Source organism: Aspergillus tanneri (genome assembly GCF_003426965.1).
Source record: "Aspergillus tanneri strain NIH1004 chromosome Unknown AapTan_4_pilon_pilon_pilon, whole genome shotgun sequence".
NCBI classification, from domain to species: Eukaryota; Fungi; Ascomycota; class Eurotiomycetes; order Eurotiales; family Aspergillaceae; genus Aspergillus; species Aspergillus tanneri.
The window spans coordinates 2,149,600-2,174,884 of record NW_022984631.1 but is presented as its reverse complement, the minus strand read 5'-3'; the positions used below and the strand labels follow the sequence as shown (position 1 = coordinate 2,174,884).

General features: G+C 49.3%; 10 protein-coding genes across 10 annotated transcripts; 6 read left to right on the top strand and 4 right to left on the bottom strand.

Moving 5' to 3' along the window:
* Nucleotides 1-1,026: 1,026 nt before the first annotated feature.
* On the top strand, nucleotides 1,027-2,593 carry ATNIH1004_005904 (folliculin domain-containing protein; the record flags this gene model as incomplete). The annotated part of the gene is made up of 2 exons (XM_033570543.1): nucleotides 1,027-1,038; nucleotides 1,259-2,593. The coding sequence occupies 2 exons, from the start codon at nucleotides 1,027-1,029 to the stop codon at nucleotides 2,591-2,593; spliced, it is 1,347 nt and encodes a 448-aa protein (XP_033426575.1).
* A 2,428-nt stretch (nucleotides 2,594-5,021) lies between these two features.
* On the bottom strand, nucleotides 5,022-9,490 carry smc4 (condensin subunit SMC4; the record flags this gene model as incomplete). The annotated part of the gene is made up of 4 exons (XM_033570542.1): nucleotides 5,022-5,117; nucleotides 5,167-5,244; nucleotides 5,300-6,052; nucleotides 6,107-9,490. The coding sequence occupies 4 exons, from the start codon at nucleotides 9,488-9,490 to the stop codon at nucleotides 5,022-5,024; spliced, it is 4,311 nt and encodes a 1,436-aa protein (XP_033426574.1).
* A 275-nt stretch (nucleotides 9,491-9,765) lies between these two features.
* On the top strand, nucleotides 9,766-10,806 carry ATNIH1004_005902 (ELYS family protein; the record flags this gene model as incomplete). The annotated part of the gene is made up of 3 exons (XM_033570541.1): nucleotides 9,766-9,919; nucleotides 9,978-10,207; nucleotides 10,267-10,806. The coding sequence occupies 3 exons, from the start codon at nucleotides 9,766-9,768 to the stop codon at nucleotides 10,804-10,806; spliced, it is 924 nt and encodes a 307-aa protein (XP_033426573.1).
* Nucleotides 10,807-11,323: 517 nt separating this feature from the next.
* On the top strand, nucleotides 11,324-13,349 carry ATNIH1004_005901 (FG-nucleoporin nup42; the record flags this gene model as incomplete). Its single annotated transcript, XM_033570540.1, has 4 exons — nucleotides 11,324-11,369; nucleotides 11,445-11,513; nucleotides 11,794-11,827; nucleotides 11,885-13,349. The coding sequence occupies 4 exons, from the start codon at nucleotides 11,324-11,326 to the stop codon at nucleotides 13,347-13,349; spliced, it is 1,614 nt and encodes a 537-aa protein (XP_033426572.1).
* A 380-nt stretch (nucleotides 13,350-13,729) lies between these two features.
* Nucleotides 13,730-14,215, bottom strand: S10a (40S ribosomal protein uS10; the record flags this gene model as incomplete). The annotated part of the gene is made up of 3 exons (XM_033570539.1): nucleotides 13,730-13,814; nucleotides 13,880-14,103; nucleotides 14,174-14,215. The coding sequence occupies 3 exons, from the start codon at nucleotides 14,213-14,215 to the stop codon at nucleotides 13,730-13,732; spliced, it is 351 nt and encodes a 116-aa protein (XP_033426571.1).
* A 438-nt stretch (nucleotides 14,216-14,653) lies between these two features.
* ATNIH1004_005899 (ASCC2 family CUE domain-containing protein) lies at nucleotides 14,654-16,747 on the top strand (the record flags this gene model as incomplete). The annotated part of the gene is made up of 1 exon (XM_033570538.1): nucleotides 14,654-16,747. One exon carries the CDS (start codon nucleotides 14,654-14,656, stop codon nucleotides 16,745-16,747), a length of 2,094 nt encoding a protein of 697 aa, XP_033426570.1.
* A 460-nt stretch (nucleotides 16,748-17,207) lies between these two features.
* Nucleotides 17,208-18,987, bottom strand: ATNIH1004_005898 (fatty acid desaturase; the record flags this gene model as incomplete). Its single annotated transcript, XM_033570537.1, has 2 exons — nucleotides 17,208-18,669; nucleotides 18,779-18,987. The coding sequence occupies 2 exons, from the start codon at nucleotides 18,985-18,987 to the stop codon at nucleotides 17,208-17,210; spliced, it is 1,671 nt and encodes a 556-aa protein (XP_033426569.1).
* A 315-nt stretch (nucleotides 18,988-19,302) lies between these two features.
* PGM3 (phosphoribomutase PRM15) lies at nucleotides 19,303-21,677 on the top strand (the record flags this gene model as incomplete). The annotated part of the gene is made up of 10 exons (XM_033570536.1): nucleotides 19,303-19,323; nucleotides 19,375-19,419; nucleotides 19,490-19,568; nucleotides 19,681-20,000; nucleotides 20,056-20,074; nucleotides 20,136-20,145; nucleotides 20,196-20,376; nucleotides 20,429-20,718; nucleotides 20,774-21,450; nucleotides 21,514-21,677. 10 exons carry the CDS (start codon nucleotides 19,303-19,305, stop codon nucleotides 21,675-21,677), a joined length of 1,806 nt encoding a protein of 601 aa, XP_033426568.1.
* A 464-nt stretch (nucleotides 21,678-22,141) lies between these two features.
* On the top strand, nucleotides 22,142-22,820 carry ATNIH1004_005896 (uncharacterized protein; the record flags this gene model as incomplete). Its single annotated transcript, XM_033570535.1, has 2 exons — nucleotides 22,142-22,428; nucleotides 22,499-22,820. 2 exons carry the CDS (start codon nucleotides 22,142-22,144, stop codon nucleotides 22,818-22,820), a joined length of 609 nt encoding a protein of 202 aa, XP_033426567.1.
* A 432-nt stretch (nucleotides 22,821-23,252) lies between these two features.
* LPD1 (dihydrolipoyl dehydrogenase) lies at nucleotides 23,253-25,026 on the bottom strand (the record flags this gene model as incomplete). Its single annotated transcript, XM_033570534.1, has 4 exons — nucleotides 23,253-24,092; nucleotides 24,158-24,640; nucleotides 24,717-24,796; nucleotides 24,885-25,026. 4 exons carry the CDS (start codon nucleotides 25,024-25,026, stop codon nucleotides 23,253-23,255), a joined length of 1,545 nt encoding a protein of 514 aa, XP_033426566.1.
* Between the last annotated feature and the right edge of the window lie 259 nt (nucleotides 25,027-25,285).

Genomic DNA, 25,285 nt, shown 5'->3' with positions numbered 1-25,285 from the left:
CCGGAGGCCAGAGAGAACAAAGATCCATTTCTCCAAGAGGTCGGACAACCAAGGACCAGGTTCTTGGATTACTGGAATGTGATCAAGTTAAGCTAGCATGGAAACCGTTTTCTGTCGGACCCTATTCGGCGTCGCTCACAGGCTAAAGAGTGAGGACTACGAGGAGCGACCTGGGACTAGTCAATGGCGTATTAGATCACTGATCAATAGGAATGCCAAACTGACGGGTGGGAATCCAATGGATTTATTATTATATTATATTAATACTGCCATGATAGGTTAATAATTGATAATTTTTAATATATACCTACCTACTGGAGGGAGACCTAGGTGCTGGTACATACTCCGTGCCGGTATTATTACTCCATACATACCATACACGCAGGTAGCCACCCGGTTGGGCTGGAGGTCAGGTCATTGGGCTTCTTTCCTTCTTCGGCCTAACCCCGACAATCCGTCATCCATACCAGGCATACCGAAACCGTACGATTTTGTACGATTCTGTACCATTCCGTAATTATAGGTACTGTATTCGACCAGGCCAGACGCAGCCGATGGAGCTCCACTTCCTTGGCCCCCTTCCTTCCCGATAGAAAGTAGATTTATAGAAAAGTAAAAGTAATACGAACAAGTCCCCTTCAATGACCCAGAACCTTCAATAATCCACTCCTTGCCCCAGACTTACTTAATCTTTCGAGTATTAACTAGTTAACTATTGTCTTATTATATTCTGCATACGCTCCGCTTCTTCTCTCTCCCCCTTCTCTCTCGTACTGGTCTGCAAGCTGGCCTTTGCAGCTTCCGTGGCGATTCCTTGCTGCTGCCGGTGGCGGTTGCGGTCGTCAATTCCCTCCCTTCTCTGGGATCCGGCTCAATCCATCCAGCCCATTCTGGTCGACCTTTCTCCCTCGGGCCATCCTGTGTCGTCTCCGCAGTCGCTATCCTCCGTATCGTTTCCCGGAAAGCATGTCTTGCAATAATGACTTAATATGGTTGTTGGATACTGCTAGACGCTAATCTGTTGATATGGATTTCATTGTATGTGATGATTTTCCCCGTTGCTCTGCTCCCCTCCCTTGTCCTTGACATGGGGATTGCCGGGCTCCTTGAGTCTACATGACCTGCCCGTCCAATGGACCAATTATCCCAGTTTGCGCGGGATCACTCTTGCGGTCGAGAGGACTATGATCTCATGCAACCACCACCCAAGGCTCCGGGCTCTTAAGCTGCTAGAACAGACTGACAGATCTCTCCCCAGCTCTCGTTGACGCACTTTTGCGAGGTACATGGCCCGACCTCGATCATCTGTTCGCAAGTCCTGCCGTTTTCATGTTCGCAATGCTATCCCGATCAATCCGATATCTCTCCCTATGACACCCCGGCAACTTCGCACGATACGGTCTCCTCTCATGGCCTTCGCAAGGATTTCAGTCCCGCAAAACCATCAGAGATACCATCAGTTGGGACGACTAGGTCCCCGAAGATCGAAGATCACCCCTACTTTCTCAAATCACAACCGAGCGCTACCGAAGCTCCACAGAAACTGAATCGTATAGGAGGCGCAGAGGGCGATACCTGCGCCAGCTGTAGTCTGACCTTGCCGGAGAATGTTAGCAGAAAGCTTCCTGCACCCCCCGGGGCCGTCAAGAGTGACGGGAAGGGCACAAATAGCACTCCAGTTTTGCGGTCGAGAGAAGTGGTTTACTCGTGCGGTAATAGTCATGCGGATTTGAGTGACAGTACACACGAACTACACACACATGCCTCCCTTCCAGACTCCCTTCACTCATCTTCAGTTGCGTCAGATGCCTCATGTCACACTCACATTCTCACCTATCTCTCCCTGCGGGGTCCTCCTAACCCCGCTGATTACGCTCTCCTTCGACGGTCTTCCATTCGGACCCTGAGCTGTGAGCTACTTCCTCGTGGTCTCTCATCTGGGCCCTTATGCTTCGGTGACTCGAACACGGGATACACAGTCGCCTACATATTTCGCCTTCCTGATCCCATGGCTCGCGGGAAACGGCGTAGCTATGCGCTGGTTGCATTGGCTGGGAAGGATGGGAGAAAGGCTTTCCGTGCTAGCCCAGTAATATGGAGGGCGTTCGGTTCCATCGCAACTGGAATCGTTAACTCAGCGGAAAGTTTCCAAGAGGAAGAAAAGCGTCGAGAGGAGCAAAATAGTGGTCCCAATAGAGGCCCATATACTCCTGTTTCCTCTTTTCTTACAGGACGTACCGCTGACCCCGATGGTCTTCGGCGACCTGGCCCAGTCCGTGCACGAAACCTTGCGGAAATCGTAGGCAACCAGTACGTCTTTGCAGAGATACATGCGCACTTTGTGGCTCTTTTGCAACAATTGGGCTCCATGTTCGGAGCCGCTCCCATATCCGAGGAACAATTCGTTTGCAGTACAGTACGCGACGACGGAGATACGAGCCCCCCTCTTTTACCAGGCAGCGAAAAGGACGAACAGTGTGACCCGAAGGTACAGAAATATGTCAAAAATGATATTGGTTTGTCCAGGCTTGACTTGTCATCGTCGGGTCCCAAGCCTATTCCCATCGCTCCACGTCGACCGATCATCGCATAGAACATAAACCTCCTACCTCCTGCAACCTATCTCATAAAAAGAATTCGCATGTTACGACATCACCCCGGTCACCTCACCTTACGGTGTATGTGCATTTCCTGGATTTCAACAATGCCCTTCATTTCCGAATATGGTGTCCTAGAAATCCAACCCTTTTCTCCTTACCTTTTTTTTCTTTTTATTTAATGCGCCTTCGTTCCGTTATGGAACCAGTTTCGATATAGACTATGGCGTGCGATTAGATCGGGAAACGGAGTTACGGCCTCTATTTTTGGGCAACCATACCATCCCTTTGTTTTTCAAGCGTGGGTGGATAAGTGATCTACGTTCTGTTTGATTCCCCCTTGTTCTTCAGCTGCTTATTCCTAGTGCTTAACTTTTATTGTCTTTTCTCTAATTGGACTCGGGGAAGGGGGGGGGGAGAAGTTGGTTGGCAATTTGAATGTCGTTATGAAGGCGATGGACATGAAGTACGTTTTGTGCCGACATTTGGGCATGTTCTGTATCTATTTAATGTCAACTGACTCCTTCTCTATGGGAAAAGTGTTCCTCTTTAATCCCCGACTTGTGGTTCCTACCTGCTAGCTTTGCGTGTTTCTTACCTATTCGTAGTAGGTAGGTTGGTGGTATCTTAATGTAACACATTCAATTAGAATCGGTTCGCGCTAGGTTTGCACTATGGTTTAATACTATAGTTCTTGGACAAAAGTGTACGTAATTTCCCGCAACCATGAAAATATATATAATAGTCAGAACATCACATTCGCACACAAAACAACCAAACATTAATCTTATTGCAAGATATTTAAATATGTCATAGCTAAATTGCACACAAATAAAAAAAATATATTTTTTTTTTACATTAATAGCGTGTATACCACCCCTTTGCCTCTAAAACTGCATTAACACGGCTCTCCATAGACCTTATTAAAGAATCAAAAAATCCTGCCCTAGACTCTCCCATGCATCCTCCATTGCTTTATAAAATTGCTCTTTTAATTGACTTTTGGTCCCGTCAAATAATTCAAGGTCCGGATACAGCATATAAATACGCTCTTTCAGCTTAGCCCAGGCGTGTTCAATAGGGTTTAAATCAGGTGAGTATGGTGGCCAGTTAACAAGAGAAATACCATGCTCATCAAACCAGTTTTTAATAATATTGGCTGTATGAATAGGAGTATTATCTTGTATAAACTCCATACCAAATTCCCATATGGCAGGCAGATAATCTTTAATAATTTCCAAATAGGAGCGTGAAGAATACCCCCCTCGGGCAGATTCCTTATCCCTACTCATTCGGTAGATTTCTGTATGGCCACTACCCCAGATTGCTGCCCAAATCATAATGGATATTCCTTTGCCTTTGGTATATGGAATAATATGCTTTTTTTTCTATTTTTCGTTAAGGTAGTTGAGCCGCCATACCTATTGATTTTTCTTTCCTTTGCCAAGCTCAACGGAACATTCATCACTCCATATAATCTTGCTCCACTGCTTGTAAGTCCAATCCTTGCGCGCATATGCCCATTGATAGCGTAGTTTAGCTGTTTCCTCAGTTAATTGAGGTCTTTTTTGCGCTCTCCAGTGGCCATACCCCGATTCTTTCAACATGCGCGCAACAGTGCGTGCAGAAATAGGCTTGTTAAGTAATTTGCAGATATCTTCTGTTTTAATAAAGGGATCACGCTTGATTTGTAAAAGAATATATCGTTTATCAGCAGCAGAAAGGATCTCTGGCCGTCCGGAGCGAGGAGAACTAGTCCCAGTGGTGGAAGTCTGATATGTTTCAATGGTTGTTTGAATAGTTGTATATGGTAAATTCATGGCACGTTGAATATCAGCCTTTTTCTGGCCTGCAAGAAATCGACCAACTACAACTCCTCGCTGAAATGGTTCCAGTTCCTGTCTACTAGTCTTATTAGAACTAGTAGACCGTAAAGGGGTGCGAGGCATGACCCAGGTGGTTGAAAAGATGAAGCATAATATTGGGTGGCGCGTCGGGTGACGCGGAATTACGTAGACTTTTGTCATGTGACTGTACCTTTTATGGAACAGAAACTAGGTACGCATATCGAGTGTGAATACGATTCCCAATGCGAAATATATACTCTGCTTAAAAAGACATACATACCATAGAGATAACCTACAAACAATAACTATTAACCGGAACGCATCAAAGTCCCAACCAAAACCTCCATACTCAAGATCGGTATCTTCAGTCCGACATGACACGTTAGAACAAACGAAAACAAAAATGGAAACAAACACGATGATAAGAATTGAATGGGATCAAACGCACGACGGAATACTGAAATCAGACCTAAGATGGAGTTCCACCCGTTTTCAGTGCCAGGAGGAAAAACAACAGAGGAAGGACAGAAGCAACCTGACGTGGACATATATGAGACGGACTTTTAAGTAAGATTGACTATCGCCCTGTTATGTAGTCCTTGTTCTGGATTGTCACACTCTTGGTCATGTGGTTGACCTTGTAGACGCCCACTAGTCGTGACGCGAGTTCGAACTAGGAGGAGTCAGTAATGGACGAGAGCTATGTGTGCTCTAGGACTTACCATGTTGTTCCGTAGGGAGATAACAACGAACTGTGCGTTCTTAGTTCTCTCCTTGATGTACGCGGCCACGATAGAGACCTATAGGAAATGGGTCAGCGAACGAGCTTTGTCCAGAGTGTGGTTGTATACATACGTTTCGGAAATCCAACGCAGCATCGATCTCATCCATCACATACAATGGAGTGGGCTTGTAATGGTGCAAGGCGAAGACCAGTGCTAAACTGGACAGTGTCTTCTCACCACCGGACAGATTGCCGATGTTCTTCCAGCTCTTTTTCGGCGGCATGACGGAGAATAAGATGCCCTCAGAGAAGGGATCCAAAGAGTCCACTAGTTCCAACTCGGCGTTACCACCCATGGTGATCATCTGGTACATCTCCTTGAGTCGAAGTGAGATGATGCCAAATCCCTCCATGAACCCGTTCAGTCGAGCGGATCTGAGGCCGTCCAGGCGCGATTTCGCACTATCACGAGTAGCCAGGGCAGTGGTCAAATCAGCCGAGCGAGCTTGGTGTTCGGCCGTCCTGCGACGATACTCATCAATGACCGAGAGGTCAACAGAGGCATTTTGGCTTTTCTCTTCGAGGGCCGCAATGACCGCTTTTAGAGACTCCTTGTTCATCTCAGACAGTTCGTCTTTGGTGAACGTCTGCAGCTCCGTAGCCTCCAGCTCTTCGCCTAAGTCGCTGACGTTTTGCAATGCAAGCTTGGACAATTTTTCATGCCAGTAGTGTCTACGTTTCTCATTCTCGGATAAGGCCTTTTGGTTCTCCTCTAGCTTATTCCGCATCTCAATCTCCGTGGCTCTGCTTTCGTTCAGTTCGGTGACCTTCTCGTCTAACTGAGACTTCGTAGCCTGAAGCTCCTCTTTCTTTGTCTCAAGGGCCTGGCAATTGTAAGCTTACGGGTGCATTTATCTGTTGTGCAGGAAATTTCTTACCTCTTGCGCTTCTTCCACTTTCTGCTTCCAACCGGACGCATCACTGGCTTGATTGTTGACGTCCTCCTCTAGCTTTTCAAGGTCCTCTGCAACATGTTTAAGCTCCCTTTCAGCATCTCCTTGGGTGTTCCGGTGCTTAACAATCAATTTTTCGTTTTTGGACTTCCCCACTTCAGCGTTTGAGATCTCATCGGCGAGAAGGCTAATCTGCTCTTTTAGTCCATCGACCTTCGCCTTGTGGCTTCGCAGCCGTACACCACCGACTTCCATGATCTTGCTCTGAAGAGTTTGAATTTCTTCCTCAATACCCCCTTTTTGGGAACGTAGGTCTTCAATCTCCTTTTCCAGTGCAGCGATCTGCTTCTCCAGACCGGCGGCCTGACTAGCGCCAGTCTTGGACGGTTTGTGTGCAGCACTCAGCTCTTTCACTCGTCGCTGAGCATCAGCAAGGCTGCGATTGGTACTCTCAACTTCAATCATTATCTTCTGGATCTTGGTCTCGACACGGGGGATTTCTTCGGACTTCTCTCTAACCGAGGCCTCAATGTGTCGTTGCTTTTCTTGGAAAGCCTGGAATTTCCTTTCCATCTCTTCGAGGTCACCTTCAAGCTTCGCCACTTGTTCCCGGCTGGTTTCGGCCACTTGTTTCGACGACATTCCGCCTCGAGCAACACGCGTGCCGCCGCCACTCATGGTACCTGAAGTATCGATAAGCTGGCCGTCAAGTGTCACCACTCTCCATCGCCGAGCACCGTAAGCGATGCGGTTGGCCTGTTCCAAGTCTTGTGCGACCAAGGTATTCTGCATCACGCTGTAGAAAGCGGGAGCAAATTTGGGGTCTTTTGGTTTAATCAAGTCAAAGAGCCGCGGGACGCTCTCAGGAGTGAAAACGGTGGACATGTCTCGTCTGGGTAAACGGTCCAAAAGAATGAAGTTGGCTCTACCAAGATTGTTCTTCCGAAGATAATCAATACATTGTTGACCAACCTCCACCGTGTCGACGACCATATTATCCAATGCAGGGCATGCGGTGGATATGGCGACATCATATTTCTCGTCGATCGTCCCCAAGTTACCAAGCCGTCCGTGGAATCCATCAACGCGGCCTGACTCCTTGAGGCGCATGAGACCAGATAGCACACTTCCACGGTTTTGAGTGCTCGCCAGACTAGCCCTTGCCTCATCAGCCTTCTGTCGAGCGCTGGAGACATGAGAGCGAACCTCGGGCTCTCTTTGGGAGTATTTTTTTAGGTCATGCTTAAGCTTTGCAACTTCTTCCTCGAGAGTGGATTTTTGAGCTTTGCGGCCTTCAAGCTCTGCTTCTTTGATGCCCAACGTCTCCTCGATTGATGACACCTTTGATTGTGCTTCTTCTAGTTGTACGGCTCCAGCGTTGCTTCTCTCTCGGATAATGTCAAGCTCACTCTGTGCTACGGCAACCGCGGAAACTTTCTTGTTGATTTTTTCATCCCATGGTTCCAATGATTTCTGCTTCGCTGTAATTTGGTCCGAAAGACCTTGGGTTTTCCCCTTTAGGCCCTCACGGATTGTTGACAGTTCGTCTTCCTCCATTTTCATTTCCTTTTCCAGCTGGGTTGTCTCCTTAGCCTTTTTCTCGATATCATTGGTATACTTTTCTACCAGACTTTCGCATTCCGAGGCGGCGAGACGAGCAGAATGCATGGACTTTTCCAATTTTTTCTGCTTGCCGGACAGGAACTTCTTCTTCTCTTCGAATTTCACCGACTCCTTATCATATTTCGCCATTTCTTTTGCTAATGCCTGCATTTCCTTTTCCATATTCTCATACTCGCGTGTGCCGCGCTTGTACGCTTTCTCCAGTTGCTTGATGCCCGATTCATTACCTTCATGCTTTTCAAGTTCAAGGTTCAGAAGTTCCTGCATTTGGAGGATTGCTTCTTCTGTGACTTGAAGGTTGTTTGCACACTCATCAATGTATATTTGGTAAAGTGCTGACTGTTTCTGAGCCAACTCATTCTCATCGCGGATATAGGCAAGAGCGATGTTTTTCTTGTCCTCCAGTGCCGTCTTTTCCTTTTCGACATGCTGAACACGATTGTTCTTCTCCATACACACGTCGTTGAGCCCCTCCAGCTCAGCAGCAGCTTCGTCAATGGGCGTCTTGTATTTTGAAGTTCCAATAATATCTTCCAGGTATTCCAACAGTCCATCCTCATGTTCATTGGTAGCCTTGGCCTTCATCTGAGCGATAGATTCCACCTCGCCTTGCAGAATCAAGAAACGTTTGTGATCGAGATCGATGCCACGGTCGCGGAGCAAATTCGTCACCGCAGTGAAGCTCGTTTCTTTGCCGTCCATGTAGTATTTGCTAGTATTACTCTTGAACGCCTTTCGGGATATAATCAGTTGGGAATCTGGGACTACTTTGTGCGATCCATCTGGCAGGTCAACAATCTCTTGAAAATGGACCTCAACTTCACAGAAGGGCAAATCCGGGTGGTTAGCTGAGTTGTGAATCAAAGCGGATATCTTTCCTTGTCGCATCTTGCTTGCTCGAAACCCGAACACAAATAGCAGCGCATCGATGACGTTCGATTTTCCAGACCCGTTTGGTCCGACAACAGATGAGAAGGAGGCGTGGAAGGGACCGACAACCTGTCTTCCTGCGTAACTTTTGAAGTTCATTAGAATCAAGTTTTTCATCATTAGCCGGGTTTTTGGCCCAGATGGCTCCTCGGGGACTGAGGGTACGAGCGTCCGAGACTTCATCATGATGTCCATGGGCTTCTCTAAAATAGTCGTATTGGGGTTTATGACCGAAATCTGGGACCTTTGATCCTCCGTGGGTTCTGACGGCGGCTTATTCACTGCGGATTCTGTGATATCGGCGAGCGGGGGAACACTGCCTCTTTTGGATCGCGGCCGAGACGGCGGCGACGTTGAAGGCTCTGGAGTTGGGAGTAAGGACTTTTCCGGATGGGGCGTAACAGAGCCTCTGCTCTTACGGGGATGAACCATACTTTTTCTTTTCAATGACGCAGCGGCATTTTGTGAAGGCGACTCTGGTTCTTCTATCGTTGCGATCGGCTCACCTTCGTTCTCATTGCTGAGTTGCGACGCCTCAAGCTCCTCTGGCGTATTCGATCTTCTGGGCTTCTTGGATGTATGTGTGGTGCTAGGGGTGGGCATTTCTGAGGTAACACGCCGTCGCGAAGCCCTCCTTCCAGCATCGGACTTTTGGGGAACCGGTGTATATTCTTCGCCGTCTTCTTCGGCTTCATCGGGATGGGATGGAGTGGGGGTAACGTTTCCGGGATCCTCCTCCTCGGAGGTCTCTTCCATAGCATAGCTCCGTCGAGGAACGGAGCGCCGTGATGGCCTGCCTTTGGAAACTAATGGCATTATGTGAAGGGGGGACAAATAGCAGGCAAGTGCTTCACAAGAGTTGTGATGTCGTTATTTGAAAAAGTGATGAGGTTGAAGTGGGTTGTTTACATTGTGACCCAAACGGGAAAAGCGCTGTTTTTCTGCCACAACAAGCCATTCTGATGGTCAACACTCACCGCCTACCGGATAGTGCCAGCCGTATGTATCATTGTCTGTATGGTACTGTCAAGTGTGAACCACCATAGCAAGGATCCCTTTAATGACCTTAGGACCATTGCTGCACAACCAGAATGGCCCCTTGGGATGATTTCGACGCTATATTCTACTTCAATAAGAACTTTGTCTATGATGGCAAGGTCATTGAACAGATTATTTCCAACCGTCGAGCGTTGGAGAATCAGCTATTCGTCGATAGACTTTTGGGCCTAGCTGGTGTCAAAACAGGTACTTTGCTTCAACTTTGGGAACAGTGCCCAGGAACTTGCTCACGGTTATTGTCTAGTGACCAAGCTGTATCCTCCTCGATCGAATTCAGACCTCAGATTGCTTGTCGATCAGATTGTATCTTCGGCCTTTGACATTCATCACAAGCAGGCGTTGGTTTACTACATCTTGAAGGACTGCCGTGCAGCTAGCGATGCCGCCACACAATTTTCTCGACGATGTCATCTGCCCGAGAAGTACAGGCTCTTTACCGAAGGGCTTTGGCATCTGGACCGACTGGAACTCAAGGTATGATCTGTATTGGATTTATCATCTGCGATGTTGCTAACCCTGACTTTGGATGGTAGCGAGCTATCGAATATTTGACCGAGCCGTCTATCATCCCCACGTTCCCCGATGAGATCCTCTACATTCTTACCTTGTCGCATCTCCCTAAACATGATGATAGTCTAGTCATGGCGTATTACCTTACTGTCTCTCCGCCCCTAACAACCAGCAAGGTCCAAAAAGCCTTCTTCCAAACCCTTTGCCGTGCTAGCGTTACAGAAGCGTTCTATTTCACCCGCAAGAATGGGGAATCGCTCCGTCAAGCCTACTTTGTGCAGCTTATAGAATTCGTCCACACAACAGCAGCTGGCCAGGCTCGCAGCAAGCGGGCTATGGAATTAATTGGCCTCCCCCTTGATGACCAAGAAGTAGAATGGTTTGAGGATACCTTGCTCCATGGGAGCGCAAAGGGATTGTATGGTTCTAAGGATACAGTCATGATGCGCCGGCTTGCGACAGGGAAATTGAGTGAACTCTCACCAGAACTCGAATCTTTAGGAGGAAAGAAAATAGATGGACTGAACTGGGATGTCCTTAAGAAGACCATGAAACAAGCATAAAAATCACATCCTTTCATGAGCGGTAAAGAGCGCGTCTTGCCTGGGACTTATCACAATTTTAATAGCCATGGAAATGGTCTGGAGAATAGGAGTTTGACATTGGAACTGCTGTAATTTTACTCGGCAATTATCATATTAGCATACCTGGATAATGTCCTCGCAAATAATCAAAATAGCTCTGCTTATAACATCGTCATCCATCTCTGTTCTAGACCGGTAAATACAGTATCAGACTTGTGCTGTGCGCCGACATCGACTTTGGTTCGGTGAAATGTATTGTCACGCGAAGAACGGGTTCTTCGCGTCTTTCATTGATTCTTCATTGATTCTCCATCCATCCATTCTTTATTCACAGTCCTGCACTGAATCTTCTCTCGAATTCTCCTCAAATACGCTGATGATTCTGTGGTGAGCTTGTGCGACTGACCTACGCACCAAAATCAGCCATTAATCTTGGGGGAAAACGTTCCCCAGGAGGCTTTATATTCCAATATAATTAGCATCTAATCAAGCCACCATGGTTGTTTGCACCTATTATCAGCAGGGCCGGTGTAGATATGGAGGTATGTTATATTTTCTTATTTTCTATCCTTGTATTAGAAAGAATTCTTCGTGGACAGTGCTGATTCTCTATCTAGATCGCTGTAGAAATGAACATCCAGGCCAGCAAACACTAGCTTCAGGGAACCGGTTTGGAGCTCTATCTGGTATGTTCAATGTTTGTTCAGCGAACCCTTGCAGTGCTCGTACTTTAGCTGTATGTGCATATACTTGTCTGGTGTTGACTCTCGAGAAAGAGGCTCGGCTCTACTTGTTCTGATCATTTTTTTATGTTTGCCTACTTTTGTCTATCACATTTGCCTGCTCGTGTCTCTCTCTCCCCTCTGTCCTTCTTTCTGCAACCCAGTTTTCCTTTCTCCTTTCCTCATGCATTATAACGTATGGGTATTTATGTTACTTGTTTATTATATCTGACTTCTCGCACAGGCCGTCAGGGCCCTCAAAAGCAACAAGGCTCCAAGTAAGTCGAATACTCTGGGGGTCGGGCTTCGGGTATCTTAGGCTAACTACGGCGCAGTTATGGAATAACGACAGCTGATATCAAAACCGACTTAACTGCCGGCCAAGGCCGGCCTGAGTGGGTTTTTTCCTGCTACGGACCTGGGCGGAATGCACCAAAGCAACTGTTTGGAGGTCCCCAACGGGAACAAAGCTTTGAAGAACTACGGCTGCGCCATTATGAAGTCGCTGCTTCGGGAAATGCAGAACAGGCAGTCCAAGAGGCACAGGCTCTCTACACGGAGTCCTTAAAACAGATGGACATCATCCTGAATGATTTGAATGGCGCTGTGAAGTATATCCTTGATGGCATAAACGAGCATCCAAACCGTATTGACATCATAGAGGGCAAAGCTGGCCCTGCTACAAACCAAGGAGCTAATCCGTTTGGCCAACCTGCGCCATTTGGCCAGCCTTCCGCTCAACCTTCGCCCTTTGGCCAGCCTGCGTTGGGCAGCCAGCCGGCATTGGGAAAGCCCTCAGGATTTAGCCAGCCATCTGCATTTGGACAACCGTCTAGCCTAGGACAACCGTCTGGATTTGGGCAACCTTCTGGATTTGGACAACCGTCTGGATTTGGACAACCGACTACTCTAGGCCAAGGCTCTGCGTTTGGGACTCCTTCGGGCTTAGGCGCGCCGACTTCACTTGGTAAAACAGCAGCCGGGCCTAGTTTTGGTCAACCTGCTTTCGGGCAGTCTTCGTTCGGCCAGCCTTCAACGTTAGGAACGTCATCGCTTGGGACGGCTAGTTCCAGTCCATTCGGCCAGCTTTCCAATCAAAACCAGGGCGTGGGTGGCGGGTTTGGTCAAGCATCATCCGCCGTTTCTCCGTTTGCACAGGTTTCTAGTCAACAGCCTGCAGCACCCTCTGGATTTGGTCAACCGGCAGCTACGCAGGCACCAACCGGCGGATTCGGCCAGCCTGCTCAAACGTCATCGCCATTTACCGCAGCAAAGCAACCCCCAAATCCATTTGGACAACCTTCGACAGCCCCAAATCCATTTGGGGCTCCAAGCCAACCGTCCCCTCCTTCTATTGGAAATCCAGGTGGGAGTGCACTTCCCCAGCCTGCTCAGAATACAACGGCTCCCGTAGCGACTGGCACAGCTGCTGCTACCGGACCTCCCGCAACTATCAAGATCGAAAATCCCAATGAACTGGCTCCCATTCCGCCATTAAATGGTCAGACACTACGGGACCCAACGACAAAGAGGATATCTGCGTGGAAAGGACAGCCTGTGAAATATATTGAAAATGCGCCATGCTATCTACACCCACAGGACCGCCAAACCTTTGTCCGTATACTCTTTCCAGATGGGGCACCGGATGTGGCGAGCCTGAGGGATGCCCACGGGAAACCGGAGGAGTATACCCCCGAAGTGACCGAGCAGTACGATTTCTTTGTGAAGAATGGATATTTCAAAGATGGCGTTATCCCGAGCGTTCCGCCTAAAACAGAATGGGTGAGCTTTGATTTCTAGGCCTCTGGAAGGTCAAATGACGTCTTGGAATTGTGAGGAACGTGTTTCATGACGCATGTACTATAATATTGATTAGCGTTTTCTAAGGGTTGGAAGGCCCGCTCAGGTTAGGATCTTTTGCGAAAATAGGATAGAAATTACGTGCTACAGAAGAGCACGAATACAACTGCTCTACGGAAATTTCTTACTGATTAAAATTAGATCCGATTACTTGTTTTTGAACTTTTTCATTTTGGTGCTAGGTTCTAGCGGGTATCGACGTTGACTCGAAAAGAGCCTTGAAGCAATCCATCTACTACATGGCCTGATGAGCACATCGGCGCCGCCCAAGGGACGGATTGAACCAACCCCCTCCGTATACCGGACTAGAACGATTCCATTTAGGCGGCAATGGTGACCTCAACCTCAACACCAGCCTCGATGTTGATGATGATCTGCTTGACTGTCTCAGTGGGGGCGAGGAGGCTGTACAATATCGTCAGTATTTACGCGTCCCAATACCTACGATAGTGGAATAAAGGCAAACATACTCGATGAGACGCTTGTGGATGCGCATCTCGTACTTGTCCCAGGTTTTAGAACCCTCACCGTTGGGGGTCTTACGGGTGGAGATGTGCAGGGTCTTGGTGGGCAGACGGACGGGGCCCTTGACTTGCAGAGCCTTGGAGCGAGCACGCTCGATCAGCTCCGAGCACACCTTCTCGAGGGAAGCGACCTTGCGAGAAGTAAGGGTGATACGGATCTTGTGGACCTTCTATAGAGCAGCGAGAAACAACAACCGATTAGTGCGCAGCGACAATATCCAGTCGTAGACGGCAACGTACAGGGCCCTCGCCGAAATCCTTCTCGGGCTTCTGGAAAGACATCTTGACAGTAGAGGTGGCTGGCTATTCAACAATTAGCTTCGCTCACGATGTTGTGACAGTGCTAGTTCCTGAAGAAAGGTATCCTACCGTAAATGAGGCTAGTTGCCAATCAAGACCTGAACTTCGTGGTTCGGTAAGGTGATGATGGCCGTTGAGATCGGTATAGATATACGACAATCGTGAATCCTTTTTTTTTTTTTTTTGGTGCGATTAGCGCCGCTTGTGCGGGCGCAAGGCTTGGCACTCGCCTATCTGGAGCTAGCCTAATATGGTAATTGAGTCAGCGTCCCAACACATGATCGATTAGTCCGGCTGCTGTCGTGACAGAGGATGGTAGTAATTACTATGGCAGCGAGGGGATAAGACGGTCACTTCTTTAATTCCTGATCCTGAATATATCCTTTTGTCTCGTCTGTTGTTGATTGCGGCTGTAGTGTCATGGCGAATTTGCCTCTATTCGCACCAGTCCCACCTCCCGAGGTGCAGAGTACCATACCACCGACGGAATGGGAGCTTTATATGGATGCGTGGATCTTGCTCCTCGGACTATGGCTAGAAACTTCGGATGCGCAGTTTAGCGAGTCTGCGCCCAAGGATGAATCTGCGATCGTGTTCTTAACTACTTACTACGCTCAATTATCCGTCCGTAGGACGTCTGGTCTCCATACAGGCACCAAGGCAAAGACATTACGGAAGCTTTGCTTTCTGTTGACGAGACGATATCTACTGGAGGTTTCTACATCACCTCCTGAACTCCTTGAGTGGAAGTACTTGGGGGATATATGCTGCTCCTATCCTTCTAGCGCTGCTGCGAAGAAGCTTTTATCCGACGTATGGAGCAAACATGAAGAAACAATATCTTCCAGCCTTGAGAAGGCGAAGTCTACGATAATGAAACAGCTCACCGTCATGAACCCTGCAAAAGCATCAGGGATTATCTCTGACATCCGACTTTTGACGACCCTGGCGTCTGTGCTTCCCCCATCCGGTCAAGTGCTCATGGCCGGCTCTGATTATTTGGATACATTCTGCGATGCATATCAGATGCACTGGAGAGAGGATATTCGCCGAATCCTCGTGGCGAACATCTACGTTGGCCTAGTATCTTTACTGAAGGGTCCAAAACCCAACCTTTCTTTACTTCTCGATCAACTTTTCAGTCTGAAAGCCAGCGCCGGTGTGGGTACATCGAAGACCAGGAAAGAAGCTACTCTTCTCTCAGACGTCATCTGTAGCTCCGATCTCCTGGTCCGTCTAGAGAGATACATCCTTACGTACCCGCATAAGCGCGGTCAGGATTTAGTTTCCAGTCTACATACATACCAATCCGAATCGAAGGTTTTCCACCACAGATATCAGAAACAAAAGAAGCAAGTCGACAAAGGCAAAGGCCGCGCCTCTGATCTCCCTCGTCCGGAAGACCTCCACATCCACAAGATGTCCCTCGTCACCCAAGTCCAGGACCTATTCCCAGACCTTGGATCCGGCTACATCGTACGACTTCTAGATCAATTCAACGACAACCCCGAGACAGTCATTGCGCACCTTCTTGACGACTCTATCCCGGCCCAGCTCCAAAGTCTCAACAAGTCCGAGCAACTCTCCCAAACCGTCGCCCACTACGACCCATTACCCCCACGTGCCACTCCTCTCGAACTCACACCAGAACCGGAGCCGGTCCCGACGCGCAAAAACGTCTTCGACCAGGACGTCGACCTAGCCGAACTGGCTCGATCCAACGCAGACGGAAAACTCCGTTTCGGCCGCGCCAATCCCGACCTCACGGCGGACGCTATCCTCAACGACCGCAGCCAACACGCAACCAACAAGGCAGCCATCATGTCCGCCCTGGCAACCTTCGATTCCGATGACGATGAACGTGATGACACGTATGACGTCGCCGACGTGGGCGGCACCGTCGATGCCATGACTGCCAATCCGGAAGCTGAAGCCGACGCCGAGATCCGCAACCGCAAAGCTCTACTAGAAGCTGAGCAGCGGGATTTAACACTCTTCCGCGCCTACAAAGACAACTCTGGCCTGTTTGCGCGCGACTCCGCAACCCGTCGCTCGCAGCCCCGCACGTCGCTGAAACGCGAAACCGGAATGACCGATGAAGCGATAGAAGGGTGGGCTGTCATGCTGAATCGCGATCCTAAGCGGTTATCGAAACTAGAGAGTAAGTTTTCTGTGACGGCAGGAGCTCCAGGTGGGGTTCTCACGCAGCCGGAACTTCGACCAACGGCATACCGCAAGCCCGGAGATGTTGGATCGGAGAGCGATACAGATGAGCCTTCTGGTTCAACCTCAAGAGGGAGAGGTGGCTCGACACGGGGTCCTGGTCGTGGTGGTCGAAGAGGTGGCGGTGGTGGTCGTAGGGGCGGAGCCAATGCTGGAGGTGCTGCTTCAGGGGGCCAGAATACAACTGTGTCACGACAGAGAAAAGAGGAGAATAAATCTAGCAGGGCAAACCATAATCGACGACAGCAGAGAGCGAAAAAGGTTGCGAGGGCAGGAGGGATGGCAGGATAATGCGGTTATGATTACTATAACGGCATAACGATGTGCTTCGGAGCTTTCGATGGCATTTTCGAGCAATTACTCTCAGCAAATAGATCCATCTAATGATTACTTTGGATTCATTTTTCTATGGGGGTCTGCGATTCTAAAGGTCCGGTATATGTAGAAAATCAGCAATTGTTACTGCGTTTAGCTGAACCAGAGTAGAGTATAAAGGGCCATCATCTGTTCCAGGGTAACATAAGACCAATAATAAATACAACAGCATTATCTCATAATCAATAGCCGGGCCATTATTAGCATATCGAACCGGTATCAGGGTAATAGATTTAAACAAGGTCTAACACCCAAATACCCAATCGGGAGGCCGCATAGATAAATACATCCGGCAATGGATATTTACAACGCTCGAGCAATTTGCATGGGAATGAAAATGACTCAAATAGCGTGTATAGGAGGCCAAAACTGCCTTCTAATGTTGGTCCAAAAGGACGCCCTGCTCAGCACACGACTTCCGGCATTCTTCGAGAAGACGAAGCTGCTTCGCGACATCGCCAAGCTTGCCGAGAACTTCCTTGTTGCCATCATAGAAAGTGAAGATGGCGTACGGTATTCCCGTGTCCTTGCAGAATTCCAGCACCAGCTTCTGCGCACGGCGCAGGTTGTGGCGGGGCAAACGTGGGTAGAGGTGATGGATTGCTTGGAACTGCAACCCACCATGGACGAAATCGAGCCAGGTTGGGCAGTCCACATCCATGGTGGTGCGAAGCATTTTTTGCGGGAATGATTCACGGACACCCATATCCGCCGTTGACATAGCGAAGTGGGAGAGCGTAATCTGCAGGTGCAATGGAGACGTAACAATATGAGAGACCATGATAAAAGTGAAACGGCTGCTCCAGTCAGGGATGGTGCAGTACAGTACACCATAGCCAAACCAATACCAGAAGAACACCTGGCCAGCGAACTCGAACCAGCGGTGCCACCAAGCAGGGCCCTTCTTTGGGGCCTGGCCGAGCAGTAAATACTCCCAGCTCAAACGGTACAGATTGAACCGTGCAAGCATAAGAATGGGGTAGTACAAGTAGTTCTGGTATCGCAGCAAGACCCGGGACGCAGCATCAAATTTCATCACACGATCATAGTAAGTGCTTCGAAGGCTGTTGAAGAAGCGATGCGAGACGGCAAAGAAAGGCATATGTTCGATATCAGGGTCGTGCTCAGGCTCATTCGTCACAATGTGATGCACATTGTGACTGCGCTTCCACCAACCCAGACTTAGACCCCCAAGGTAGTCGGCGATAACCATCCCAATCACACTGTCCACATGGAAATTATGGGTGATGCCCATATGGCCAGCATCATGAGCAGTAAAGACGAGTTGGTGCCAAAAGCAGCCCAGAAAGAATGCCGAGCTTGCGTACCATCCCCATTGCAGTAATATATAGGACAGAGTCACAAAGAGCGCGTAGCGGCAGCACTCGACGAAGTATGAAAAGTAGTTGCATTGATACAAGCCTTCCGCACGTATCTTTTGATCCAACTCACGGTATTTACGTTTAATAAACTCCTGGTTTTTCATGTCAAGCGATGGGTATTTGGCGGTATCGAAATCAATCTCCTCCTGGGTTCGTGCGTCGAGGAAGAACGGCTTGGATTCAGCTTTTTCATTCACAGGAGTCGAGACCGAAGTGTCCGTTGCGGCCGACGTCTTGCGACGGCAGGCACCGGTTTTTCCATCGACTGCATCGAATATCGGGGATGGAGGTGCTGACGTTTCGAGGCCGGAGCTCTCTTCATCTGTCAAACAAGGTTCCTCGGTATATGGACGGAACTTCCCGCCATGAATCGGGGGAAGGAAGTTTAACCACGGTCCCTGGATGCGACCAACTTGGTAGGACAGCATCCGCTGGCGCGCTTCTTTTGAATGCAAGCTATGGAGGTAGACACGGGGAGTCAGCAACGAATAAACATCGTATTCAGCGTAACAACCAATCCAGTGATCACGATGTACCACGAATATTCCTAATCCAAAGGACATACGCATTGATTTCATCCGTTGCATCCCTCCCCACCATATGCTTAATCGACTTATCACCTCCCGGATGGAAATTAATCCAAGCATCTACCTTGAGCACACGCCCATCGAAGATGATAACATGCTTGCCTTCTGCAATCTGGCCTTCAATGTAACGTCGTGACAAGATCGTGTCCTTCCGAGCCGAGGAAGGCGGAATGGCAACTGTGGCCATCTGTAGGCGGGTAAAAGAACCAGACACCGAAACGAGAAAATCAAAGGCTACTGGGACGGATGGGAGAAGGCATAACCATGGGAAGAGGGGGAGGAGGAGGACGAGGAGAAAAGAAGGTTGCCTGAGGTCCAAAGCGGAGACGAAGACAGAAGAGGAAGACTTACCGCTGAGGATCATTCCACTTCCCGCCATCCGCCATACTACTGTTAGCTATTACTCCGTAGTAGAAAATTGGATTGATTCTACGGCTCTCGTCTCTCTCTGCCCTCCAGTCACTCTTCTTCTCATTGGATTTCTTTCTGTCATCTTCTAATCATGGCTGCCGTCTCAACCGAGGTACCTGGTCTATCATTTTGACCGCCTTATGCCCTGTTAACCCCCGCATAGGATACGCTATCGCCGTTGATCCAGAAATGGCTCGAGTGGGACCAAGTAATATGATTCTCTTGCTCCATAATTGGTGTGGGAATGCTTTGACGATCGAGCTAACGTCAGCCCTCAGGATCCCGCCACGCGCGCGGAAATTGAGAGCCTGCGAGATTCTGGCGCTGTGAAAGATCTGGAACAACGCCTTCAGAATCGTATGTTGTACCTGCTGCAGATGCACTCATCGGATGACACTGGCTTTTTCCTGCCCTTTGATTCTTTAGATTTCCGGTGTAAAATATCGTTCTTTCTGATGGTAGACGGCAGGAATCCAATTCGGAACAGCGGGTCTCCGGGGCCGGATGGGAGCGGGATTCTCTTGCATGAATTCCCTGACAGTCATCCAGGCATCGCAGGGCCTGGCTAAGTACCTAAAGGACAAACATGCGGGAATTGCATCCGGCGGTGTGGTCATTGGCCATGATGCCCGCTACAACTCAGCCAAATTTGCAGCCCTGGCTGCGAATGCTTTCATCGCCCTGGAGATCCCTGTCTGGTTTTACTCTGAGCCTTCGGTGACACCATTGGTCCCGTTTGGTGTGACCCATCTGCATGCTGCGGCGGGTATTATGATCACTGCGAGCCATGTAAGTTCTCCATAGGCATTCATAGACCTTATCGAAATGGCTAACTAGTTCGTAGAATCCAGCGCAAGATAACGGTAGAGTGTTCTCGTCTGTAGGATCCTCGAGCAGCTACTGACCACTCGGGCTCCTTCACAGGCTACAAAGTGTATGTCTTATGACTCAAGCTTTTGGAAACCTACCACTGACACTGTGCAGTTACTTCAAGAATGGGGCTCAAATCAACACTCCGATGGATGTAGAGATTGCCCAATCGATCGTGGAAAACTTGGTCCCATGGCCTGAAGCCTGGAAATGCCAGAAAGCGGGTGAATATCTGCACACTCAAGCCTACCAGGATATTCTGCCCCAGTACACTAAGACTGTTTGGCAATATGCCGTAAGCACATTCTTGATCTGTACATCTATTGGCGCTAATCCCTTCAATTTAGAAATCCACCGTGACCGAATGGGCACCTCCGAGCTCTTTTGTATACACTCCTTTGCACGGTGTAGGCGGCTTGGTTTTCCCAGGCTTGTGCAAGTCTCTTGGCATAGATAATCTTGTCCCTGTGGCCGAACAGATCCAGCCAAATGCCGACTTTCCCACAGTATCATTTCCGAACCCTGAGGAGGCTGGAGCTTTAGATCTTGCTATGCAAACAGCAGACAAAGAGGGGAAGAGCCTTATTGTCGCCCATGATCCCGATGCAGACCGCTTTGCTGCTGCTGAAAAAGTGAAGTATGTTCTGCAGTCCTACTTCAAGGTTTGTTACTAATTTGCTAACTGATTATAGTGGAGTGTGGTTCCCTTTCACAGGAAATCATGTGGGGGCTCTTCTGGCATCTCATCTCTTTGAATCTCTAAGGCACAAAAATGATCACCCCCGGATTGCCGTTCTGAACTCCACTGTTTCCTCAAGCATGCTGGAGAAGATGGCGGCAGCCAACGGGATTCACTTCGAAGAAGCATTAACCGGCTTCAAGTGGATGGGTAACATCGCTCGGAGACTTGAGCAAGAAGGGTACTATGTTCCTTATGCATTTGAGGAGGCTCTTGGATACATGTTCCCGGACGTCTGCTACGATAAGGATGGTAGTACAGCAGCCATGGTCTTCTTATCGGCTGAAGCCGAATGGAGAGCACAGGGGCTGACGCCGTACACGAAGCTACAGCAGCTTTTTAAGGAGTTTGGGCACTACGAGACTCTCAATACCTACTTCCGGTCTCCCAGTCCGGCGATCACGGCTGACTTGTTCCGCGCTATCCGGGGTGGCCCTTATCAAACGGAAAAGTCCTTGGGGCCATTTAAGATCTTGAGGTGGCGTGACATGACAGAGGGCTATGACTCTGGGACCCAGGATAACAAACCAACGCTACCGGAAGACAAGTCTAGTCATATGTTGACTTTATGGCTGGACCGGGACGTCCGATTTACCATCCGTGCGTCGGGCACTGAGCCAAAAGTCAAGGGTAAGTTGAGAACTATCTTGCACGAAGTTATCGTCCTTAGGACTAACATTTATGATCCAATAGTATACATTGAAAGCTGCGGTGCTTCTCGTGAGCAGGCCACAGACGCTGTCTGTGACACATTCTTGGCTGTACTAAAGGAATGGATCCATCCCTTCGCGCCATCGATGACATACAGCAAACAGTTGCCTACATCTTCCGGACACGTTTATGCTGTTCCCCAATGAGCCGTGTAAATAATGGATAGTGGATGGCCTTTCAGTATCCTAATCCACTTTACTTGAATAAATGATCATATACAAACTTGTACGACGATCTAGTGCTGACAAGTCATCTCCTTCAGTATCACAGACTTACCCCAACGTAGGAGCCTAATGTATACAGATTGTCAAGCTGATCCAATTTTCCTCCCTTTGAAGTCTAGACACTGAGCAGGGATCAAGGTAACATGAAAAGCAAACCACATCCAAGTGCGTCACACAGCATATTCAACCCTTAGGCAGATGATCTAGTGTCATGGATACTATCTATCAGCCGCATGAGCAGGTAACTTGTGCCTGATATCCATAGTCCTAGCAGATACATAAACCGTAGCTATCTTGGCCTTCATACCAATTCCCTACTCAACTTTGCCTCTCCATTTTCATCATCTCTAGTCCCACCCAAAAAATAGAGCAGAAAACAAAAAAGAATGACCAAGTACAGCCACCCTTACACAACCAGACAAGTCCACCGCCATATTCCAGACCATGACGGCCGTTCCAACACAGACAGCTCCCGCCATCCACACTGGCACTGTTCCCATGCCCACGCCTACACACAGGAAAATGCACATACTCACGCCCATGCCCAGGCGCAAGCAGACATCCATATCTGCCGTGAGACACTGACTCCCCGAACCGGCCCATCAGATGAGACCGCATCCCGCCGGAGATCATTCCGTAGAGTCTGGCCTTGTGTCTGCGACGAAGCGCATCCGTATGTCATATATCACTCCGGACAAGGGCGAGTTTAAGGGGAATAAAACGATACTGATAATTGAAACCAGGAACGTATCAGACCGTGACATCGACCACTGTGCCCGACATTGCTTCTCAGAGACGGAATCATCCTGTTCCATTAACGAAGGGTCTATTCACAACGACAATGTAGAAGAGATTCCGCCTGCTTGCATCCTTGTTCCTGCTGTTATATCTGTTCGTGCTCTGGGCAGGAGAGGCATAGTCACAATTACAGTCACAGTTATGGCAACGGTCACCAGCGTCGGAGTGAGAGCCAGGATCGGAACTCTCGGTCTCGACGACGCGGAAATCCAAAGGGACATGAGCTGTGCACTTGTTCGCAGTCCGAGGATTGTGCCTGTTCTTTGAACGCGCAGAGGGGCTCAAACTGTCAGGTACAGGAGCAGGGACAGGGACAGTTTTGCGGGGTGCGTTGCCGTACTCAGAGTCATAGCCATACTCATAGTCACAGTCACAAGATTGCATATGGACCGCCTCTGCCGGTGATGATGACGGATGTTGCTCGTGGGCGGGACTGTTGTTATCTCAAGTATTAGGTTATGTGAGATTTTTCTACCGGAGATTTATGGAACTGGTACGATGATGATACATTAAACGAAGTCGTCACGGCATGTTTCAAGTGATCGGTAGAATTATAAAAATGTCTTTTATTCATAATTCTCGGTACAAAACACAACCAACAAAGGAGATATATGAGGCAAATGCTACATGGAGGGTGCTAGCAGGACTAGCTGACTAGAGAAGATACAGGATAAAGAGTAAGAGGCAGTATCCAGGAGTTTAGAAGTGGATAGCCTTAGAGTAGGTTGCCATGGCAGCCTCCTTGAATGCCTCGGACAGCGTAGGATGAGCATGACACGTCCGGGCAACGTCCTCGGAGGAGGCACCGTACTCGACGGCCAGAGTTGCCTCGGCGATCATCTCACCGGCGCCGGGACCAATGATGTGTACACCGAGAATGCGGTCGGTCTCGGCATCGGCGATGAACTTGACCTGACCTTCCGTGTCGAGGTTAGTCTTAGCGCGGGAGTTGGCGCTGAAGGGGAAGGTGCCGACACGGTACTTGATGCCAGCGGCCTTGATTTCTGCTTCGCTCTGGCCAACCCAGGCGACTTCGGGGTAAGTGTACATGACGCTGGGGATGGCGGCGTAGTTAACGTGGCCATAGCCCTTCTTGATGTACTCAACGGCCGCCACGGCCTCCTCCTCGGCCTTGTGGGCAAGCATGGGACCGAAGGTGCAGTCACCAATGACCCGGATGTTGGGGACCTTGGTGCGGTACTCCTGGTCGATCACCAGACGACCGCGCTCATCCTTTTCGACTCCAACGCTCTCCAAGCCCAATCCTTCGGTGTAAGGTCTGCGACCAATGGCGACCAGGACAACGTCGGCATCGAGGGTCTCCTCCTTGCCACCCTTGGCAGACTCAATGTTGAGGCTCACGGTAGCACCGCTATCATCACCCTTGGTGACCTTGGTGCCGGTCTTGAACTTGATACCCTGCTTGCCAAGGATCTTCTGGGCCTGCTTGGCGATGTCCGCATCCATACCAGGCCCACCAATCTGGTTCAAGAATTCAACGACGGTAACTTCGGAGCCAAGGCGAGACCAGACGGAAGCCTGAAAACTGGGATTAGTATGTTTCTTTAATCGAACTCATGGAATCCATGGCACAGTAAACCTACCATCTCCAGACCGATGATGCCACCGCCGATGACAACCATCTTCTTGGGGACCTCCTGCAGAGACAGAGCACCAGTGCTAGTAATGATACGCTTCTCGTCGATGTTCAGGCCAGGGAAGGGAGTGGCCTCGCTACCGGTGGCAATGACGATGTTCTTTCCGCGCAGGGTCTGCTCACCACCCTCAAGCAGGTCCACCTTGACGGTGTTCGCATCAACCAACGCACCGGTACCTTTGACGTAGTCGACACCGTTCTTCTTGAGCAAGAACTCGATGCCCTTAGTCAGGCCCTCGACGGAGTTGTCCTTGGCCTTCATCATCTGCTCGAGATTCAATTTAACATCACCAACCTCGATACCGCGCTTTTTCGTGTCGTGGAGAATCTGGTGGTAGAGATGGGAGTTGTTGAGCAGAGATTTCGAGGGGATACAGCCGACGTTCAGGCAAGTGCCTCCGAGACGACCACGCTTCTCGATACAGGCGGTCTGTTGAAAAGATTCTATGTTAACTGCTTGATCCTGCAGGGGTTAGTTACCCCGGGGTCGCGGAATCATGACGCACCTTCAGGCCTTCCTGGCCGGCCTTGATGGCAGCAACGTAACCAGCGACACCACCACCGATGATCACAACATCATGTTCACCTATCATTTATTGATTAGCACGGCTATTTGAGAGGGCAGGCATTGGCTCGACGGGGAGCTATCGCCGAAGTCCTTGGAGGTCAAGTACCCGACTCAGAGGCATAGCCACGTTTTGAGCGCCCGAGCAAAGCGAGAGAAGGAGCAGCGACGAAGTTGGAGGGGGTAGTCTGAGGGCGAGCAGTGCGGAGGGCAGCCCGCGGCGTGGCCCGGGGCAGAAGACTACGGAACATGGCGAAAAGATAGGAGAGGAGGAGAGTAGAGAATCTCAAGGAGAAAGAAACAGACAAACAACCAAGCCCCAGATCAGCGATGAGAGGAATGGGGAGGCAACAATTGCAGTTGTGGGGAGAGGAAAGGGTATAAGTGGTAGTATAGGGAAAAGAAGACGTTGGGACAAGAAGCTTTCTGGTTTTGCCAGCAAAAGCTGACGGCCCGGTATCGATACGGTATTCCCAGGCGTATGTAATCAGCTTCGGGTCAACTCGGCTA